Below are 8,061 nucleotides of genomic sequence, written 5' to 3'. Positions count from 1 at the left end.
GCCCTGAAACCCTAGCTACGTGAAAACCCTGGAATACAATGACTTTTTCACAGATCTGCTTCCATCACAGATCTCAGAAAATTTTCCATTCGAGTCGCCACCAAAATATGTCGGATCGGGTCAATCTTCAAAACGGATCAAGAATTCGAGACAAACTTAACAAATAATCAGTTGTGAATAAGATAAATTTCCCTTCGTATAAAAAACAGGTTGCCTAACTAGAAATATTAAGATCTGGATTTGAAACAATTGTACAAACTATAATAATAATAATAAATTAAAATATTAAAAAATTAAAAAATTAAAAAAAAAATCTAAATTTGGGAAGGTAATTGACAAAGGTTTAGGTATGGAGGTTTGTACCTATGGCAATGGTGTTATGTTGAATTTAGATTGATGAGAGTTAATCCACAGTAGGGGCAATGGCTTTAGTCTTGTCTGCTCCCTTCTCCACATAATTGCCGATAGAAACTAATAGACCTTACTATCTTTAAATATACAAGGAGCATGGACTAACCCTGAAACAAGAGTATTTGGGTTTCTCTCATAATAAGTCTTAATCGCTAATAGCCCAATTCAATACTATACGCTTTTAAGGCGGTTAACTATAAAATATTTAGTAAAGAAAAAATTAGTGTTGGTAAGGATTTGTGTTGCCACACAACAATGTTACTCTAGATTTAGCGACATATTTTCAAAAATAGAAAAAATAAATAACTACCAAGAAAGGCTTTAGCGATAGTTTTATGGATTTCTTTTTGTAATGCAGGTTATGTCTCGCCTCCCTTTCGATTCTTTCAAGCTCCATTCTCCCCATCCTGTTTATGTTCACATGTACAGCAATGCGGATCCTCCTCCGCATGAGGGGGGATATTAATTCTATATCGATTGTGAATGAGAAATCCCTTTCCTGATACACCTATGAACATCCCTTCTTTGATCAAATCAGTCAATTTTAAAGGAAAAAGGTTGGATATGCCGCCGATATCAAGTATGCTAGCACCCATTGTGTCTATCTCTCTCTTCCCTTTTTCTGAAATGACCCCCCATATTCTTCCTGAATGATACTCCATCGTGTGTTCCTCTTGGTGCTATCCACTAGCATACTTAATATCGGCGGCATACCTATCCCTCTCCCAATTTTAAATTGCTGAGGATTTACAATTTATGTAAATACACATAGGAAGTGTAACTACTAACATTTTTTTTTTAATTAATTTATTTATTTTTGGTGGCTTATGAATTTGAGTTGGTGAATTAACCTCAGGTAAGAGGATAATTTTCCCCTAATTTTCCTCAATACCATAGTAGACTTTTTCAGTCTAGTAGGTTCTTATACCAAATCACGCATTGAACAAACCAAAAAACACCACACATTTAACAAACCAACCACTTAAAGCCCTTTACTTTCCACTCAACTACCCATGTGAAAACACCTAATTGAGTGGATCACTAGATCTCTTGCGTTGTAAGAGAGACCGTTTGAGCAATTGAATAGCCAACGGCATAATTTTCTAAAAGAGTATATAGTGATAAAGAAATCGAGATGGTCCAAATGTTTCCATTGCAGTGTAAAATGATAGCGATTAAAGCCAGTGAAGATGGCAAAGATATATAAAAGAGCCCATGAAAATATAGATAACAAAAGAAGAAGCAGGAGGCAACCAAGAAGAATATGGAAAGCTGAAAGCAGCATTCCAGATGATCTAATTCTCCGCAGTCCAACTCTGGGTTAATCTGTACTCGAGCCATTTCGAGAACTTGAGAGATAACGATGGGTTTCCCAATTTGGATCTGTTATACTTACATTGAAAGTACACAAAAACAATGAACACCAGTGGAGAAGATCACTAACTTCATCATTTCAAAGGCAACCAAAGATTCAAAATTATTTACAGATGACTAATCAAGACTGTTCTTTTGTCCCCACTTTTCTTTTTACAGTTCTTCCTACTCAAACCTGTAGGGAAGCCCAAAAAAAAAAAAAAAAACCAAGAATCACAAGTAATTGTTCTAATCAAAAGCTTCAAACAGGATTTAATGGCGACTTAGCTATGCCAGGAAGAAACCCAAGTGAGGATTTCCAATATTTTTGCTGAAAGTAGAAGCTTCCACACCAGAGGAAAAAAAGCCCAGGTGGAATCTGCAAACAAGCTACCTATATTAGGTAAAAACCCGTCAGTGCCATGAGGAAACTGTAAGAAGGGGCACATCGTTCCAGGCAAGCGAAAGAAACCCAGGTGGGGATTCCAGTAAAGTGTACATAGAACTGTAATTGTAGTTCCAAAGTAGAATTTTAGCTTGACTCACTGCGTAATGGCTGAGTGCTACGGATTCAAAACCACAGCCTTCCATTAAAATCTTCCACTGTTCTTTCTCCTCCATCCGTTCTCGTCTAGTCGACCCTTCTTCTTCTGGTCCAACCACATTGGTGATCCGCCTCCCAAGGATTACCCTCTCGATCTGGAACCGTTCAGCCGAGTCTCTTCCTAAGCTTGGCTCGAGCGACTCGAAAACCGCCGAGTAATACCTTAATGCGTATTTGAATCGGTTAATAAAACCGACCCGGTTCAAGCTTGCTTCGTACTCTCCCAGCGTCAGTACACTGGGCTGAAGGGATTTCGCCAGTCGCAGAGCCTTCTCGACTGCTACTGGTGTCTCGTCCAAGAGGTTATACAGTTGAAGCATGAAATTCACAGCCAAAACCTCGTCCGAATTAACTCTGAAGCTTGATTCGTTCAGCTCCTCAATCGGCGTCAAGATGGGTTCAAACTCAAAATTCAGATCGAGAAGCTTTGCAAAGTCGCGGAGACGATTGCCGGTTGCCAACAAAGATGCCGACGGTGACTTCCCAAGTGCCGGTGCCGGGATTCCGGAAATTCGGATGCTCGATGGTTTCCCGGAGGATCGTGTTGTCAGAGCTTGGAGGAGAGCTGCCCACTGAACTCCTTGGACGATTCCGAAGTCTACGATGTGTATTCGAGTTGCAGTTTCGGTGGCTTCGAGAATCGCTTGGTTCGCAGTTAAATGGGCGAACTTCGAGTAAGGGCAAGCATCGTTTAATGCCTTGTACGAGAGAGTGAAATCCTCAGAAGAAATCTGAAACGTAGGAAGGCTTTTCTCAGTTTTCGAAGATACCCGACTATAAAGAGCTTCTGCGAAATAATACACCACACGCTCCATTGGACTGCCCTTTTCGAACGCCGGCTTTCGGAGTTGAAGGAGCGATTTCACGGCGCGTTCTGGTTCTGAATCGGCCACTCGGGCACAATCGAGTAGGGATTTCAGTAGGGGCGAGGCCGACTCGTTTTCTGGTAACTGGGCTGGGATGCTGGCGACGTCATTTTTACGGTGGGTCAGCGGGGGATGTTTGTCTAATGGAGAGCTGTCAACTGCCGCTGGTGGTGGTGGCAGCGGTGGCGGAGGTGGAGATGGGGACCATGTAGGTATTTGGGTTTGAAGAGGGGTGGGGTTTTTCGGGGTGTCAGAGAAGATGAGCCGATTGAGATCGGAGGGCGGGGAGGATGATGAGAGGTTGAGTCGACTCGAACAGGAGAGGAAAGGATCGCTACCATAGAGAGAGAACTCAACCTTGCCGTGCCAAGCGTCGCAGCCGGAAGGAAGCTCTGAGCTCTCCGTCGACTCTCCGCCGCCCATTAGACTCTCCATCCATTCGTCAGAGTCAAAATCACCCCCCGTGGCGCCACCCAAATCGGAGAATCTGAAGCCGCTGGAATGGTGGTGCTCTTCCAACTGGGGAAACGATAGCATCGTATCCCCCGTATCAGCAGTTTCCGCCACCGGAAATGGGTCGGAGAATCCGGCGGTGGTGATACCGTATACGGGGGAAGAATTGGGGATGGGTTGGTGATTACCGGTCCATGGGTTCAGAGAAAAAGGGTTGACGCCAAGGATTTGTTGTTGCTGTTGTTGTTGTTGCTGCTGCTGTTGCTGTTGCTGCTGTTTCTGCTTGATGACTTGTTGGGCGACCGCCATTAGATTTCCGCTGTCGGCACACATATACGCCATTCTCCGGCTGATATTGCCGTTAAACACCAGGGCAGTATAAGAAATTAGGGGTAAAGCATATTTCCACAGAGGATTCCTAGATAGATTTTCACGGACAAACGATACTGTATGAGCAGAAGAGGTTATTCCAGATTGCAAAGTAGGACCAGATCGGATTTGCGCGAGTAAATGAAGAGTGAGTGAGTGAGTGACTAAGAGGAGATGAAATGAAGTTCGTGGGCTCTACGAAGGGACGAGAGAGAGAGAGAGAGAGAGCCCTTTGCTTTAGAAAAAATGGCCCCAAAACCAACGCGATCGCTTACAGAAACGCTTTCAGAAAAGCCTCAAAGCAACGGGACGAAGACAGAGATGGCTCCCCGAAACTGGATTTTTTCTAATGGAGAGGGTTTCATAAACTGGTTCGAGTTGCGACTGTGTGAGAGAGAGCAGAAGAGGAGTAGGAGACAGCGAGAGGAAGGCTTTGAGAGAGAAGGGAGTGAGTGAGTGAATTTAATTAATTAATTTGTTTTAATTTTAAAAAGTGCTAACACCTACAAGCCAGAACCAGGGCTATCAGGGCCCACAAAAAAGAAAACCAAAAACCAAAACCAAAACCAAAACGGTCCCAATCACATTGTCCCCACTCCCCACCCCAGCAAAAACAAACTAACGGAGACGATTTAGAGGCACATCGCATACGACTTATAAATTTATGGGATATTAGACTCCTGTAAATTTCCTATAATATAGTAAAACCCTATTTAATCTTGGTTTTAACCTTTTAGGTATTGAGTATAGGCCGAATCAATATCGGGATTAATAACGTATCAGGTACGTCAAATGATTTTGCCCTCAATGATACATAATTATTACTCGATTATTGATAAAGTATTGATATCAAAGTTGGCCGATACAAATACGAATCAACCGATATCATGACTGATACCTAAAACCATGGTAACAAATAACAACGCTGTAACGTATTAGTACTTTAGTAGTTACTGTTGTTGTGGTAGTGATAGTAGTAGTAGTAGTAGTAGTAGGAGTGTACTACGCACACATTCTCTCTCTCTCTCTCTCTCTCTCACACTGACGCTGCCTCCCTCCTGGACTCCGCCATCAGTTCTAGCTTCGGTTTTCTTGGGAGAGGGCCCACATACCGAGTTTTGCTTCTCTGGATCGAGCCATGTATGACGTGGCACCCATACTCTTTTTGAGATGACACCACCGTGATTGAGCGTTTTCAGACTTTCACAGTCACACCATCCATCCATCCATTCCCCCCAGTTGTACCACTCTTTCAGCACGGCTGTTTGCTTGTACCAACCCCCTCTCTCTCTCTCTCTGGGTCCCACTATTCCTATCGTAGTCTATACAACGCAGACGCTCTTTTCCATTCCACGCACGACACGTCACTATACGGCGCCCGCAAAGTCGCGGTCTAATGACGTCATAATATAATCTTTTTAACAAATTCCGCCTCTGTCCCGTTTTAGATATCCAACGGGAAAAGTAAGGCGGGCTTGGTGGACCCAACGGCTAATTCTGATATTTTCTTTTTTCCTCTTTGTTTCAATCCACTTCTTTTTCTAATTAAAGATATTTTTCTTTGGTCAAAAAGTTGTCTTGGGGGTAAAACAGAAAAGTGCAAGTGAAAGGTTAAAAGTGCAGGAAAAAAAAGATAAAAACCCATAACAGTACAAATGCACCCTCTCTCTCTCTCTCTCTCTCTCTCAGTCAATCTTAAAAGCTAAGCCGTCTATTGAGAAAGTGGAGGCGTAGCCATCTCTTCCACGTATTTGTTTCCGTTGTCCGTTCTGTTTTTTGGACGGTTGATAGGGCCCACATCATCTATGTAGGTCCCACGTGCAAAGAGGGCTGCTGAGGTGACTTAAGTGGTAAGGGAATTGCGAATAGTGCGCTCTGAAACCATATCAATTTTCTTACTGTATGAGGTATTATAAATGAGGTATTATAAGATTATAATATATGATCTTCATGACGGTTAACAAGTAGTCCTTTCTTTACAGAACCTTGGGCCACTCAGGGGTTTTAGTCCACTTCAATGCTTATCGATTTCTTACTGTATGAGGTATTATCGATTTTTTACTATATGGGGGTAAAACATTTTTAACCATTGATAAATATGTTGGGAGTTTAATTCCACACCAAATAGGGAAACTTTCTCCTTAACCAAATATGAGGTATATTGTTTGATAACCTTATAAAAAAAATTTAGTGTTTAATTTATCAAATAGACTCTATGAAGTATTCATGCCAATTAAACTACCACTTAGTACAAAACCAATGCTGCTCAATAGAGACAATATCCACAGTTCCACGCCCTATGGGAACGCATCTCATTATTTTAAAATTGAAAAATAAAATGTTAAGGCTTTAATTTTGCTGATAGATTTTTTTTCAAAGTTGTTGCTAGGATGTAAAACATTGTATAAAATACATAATAAAGTTTGTTTTTTTTCTTTTGGGCTAAGAATACATAGTAAAGTTTTGTTTGACCATGCAAAAGCAAATTTGGAGGCAATGAGAAAAACTTTCATTCGGAAAAATTCCAATGAAAAGAGTAGAAAACATGTGGGCATTCATAATTCTTTTATCCTTCTAAGGGGCTCTATGCCTTGTTTGGATAAAATAGTTCACAACATCAGTAGATAAACTACACTATAAAGTTTTACAACGTTTGTTTGACAGTCTAAAAGTAATTTTTGGAGCCAATGAAGAACATTTTCATCGGGAAAAATTTTCAACAAAGATAGTAGAAATCTTTTGGGCACTCAAAATATATATATATATATATATATATATTATCCTAGGCGTCATTATGCCTAGTGAAGTATAACACTTCATTATTTATCACTTGGGCACAAAGGTTAGTTGATGTAATAGAGGACCCCACATACATCTCAATGACCATATTTTAGTTCAAAAGAAGCAAGAAAAGTTTCTCAAAATGTGATTCAAAGTTTTTGTAAAATTATCAAAATGTCATAAAATAGAGATGAATATAAAATATAAAATTGATTCTTTTGCAATTTTTTAGCTACTTTCTCTACTCATTTAAGTTGAAATCATACTAATGAGATGGTTACGTGATCTTCTATTATATGGACTAACCCATGTATTGCCATGTGGTAAATAGTGAAGTGTTATACTTCACTAGGCATAAGGAAGGGAAGATACCCTTTATTTCTATCTTTATTTTCTTAGGGGAGAAAAAACATTAGTAATTGTATTTAATATTCTACCCAAAAAACAAAAGTGCACTTATTATTATGTTATTTTCAAGAACTATCATTATTTTGTGTGCTTTACCAAAAAGTATACATGTGAAATGTCAAAATTTTGTTTTCTTAATGGATGCAAAAATTTCATATTTTTACCCTTACTAAAAAAAAATAAAAATTAAGTATTGTACTAAAAGAGCAAAAAATAAAAATTACAAATTATTTGATGTGTGTCATAAGAAAAACCCTTTTATGAAATATTTGTAAATAGATAATATAATGAAGGGAAATTTTGTTTTAATTAAGGTTGGTTACATTAGTTTTTGTCCTTTTAGTATAATTTTTTTTTCCCAAGCGAGGGTGAATCCTATTTTTCACATAAAAATTAAATAAAAAAATTAAACTTTATTGACAACACTTCTTAAACTCTCTATATTAAATACTGAATCAAATAAAATTTTAAAAATAAGACAAGAGGCAATTAAAAAAAATTACAACTTCTTAATTCACCACTTTGGTGACAATAAGTTGCTCCTATATGCTAATAAGGTGATACAACTATAACAATTTATGAGAATATTGTAAAAAGGAAATGAGTTTCAAGATCTATCTCTCTCTCTCATTCTTGTTGGGTAAGTGTGGAACTACATAGAATTACTATTATGGGCAAATGGTTCCCCATACAAACAACTTAACTACAACCCTAATATATTCTAAATATATAAGAGATTAGGATAAGACCCAATTTTGTGGACTAACAAGTTTCAAGGTCCCCTAGTTCACTTATCAAGTTTTAATCCTAATGGAT

At 39.2% G+C, this 8,061-nt stretch overlaps 1 protein-coding gene across 1 annotated transcript; it reads right to left on the bottom strand.

Annotated features, from left to right (window-relative positions):
* Positions 1-1,842: 1,842 nt before the first annotated feature.
* Positions 1,843-4,510, bottom strand: LOC122083205 (SCARECROW-LIKE protein 7-like). The gene has a single exon (XM_042650927.1). It carries the CDS (start codon positions 4,027-4,029, stop codon positions 2,179-2,181), a length of 1,851 nt encoding a protein of 616 aa, XP_042506861.1. The 5' UTR covers positions 4,030-4,510; the 3' UTR covers positions 1,843-2,178.
* Positions 4,511-8,061: the final 3,551 nt, after the last annotated feature.

This window comes from Macadamia integrifolia, chromosome 7, assembly GCF_013358625.1.
Source record: "Macadamia integrifolia cultivar HAES 741 chromosome 7, SCU_Mint_v3, whole genome shotgun sequence".
NCBI classification, from domain to species: Eukaryota; Viridiplantae; Streptophyta; class Magnoliopsida; order Proteales; family Proteaceae; genus Macadamia; species Macadamia integrifolia.
The sequence above is the reverse complement of the archived record's forward strand: the minus strand, read 5'-3'. Positions and strand labels throughout refer to the sequence as shown.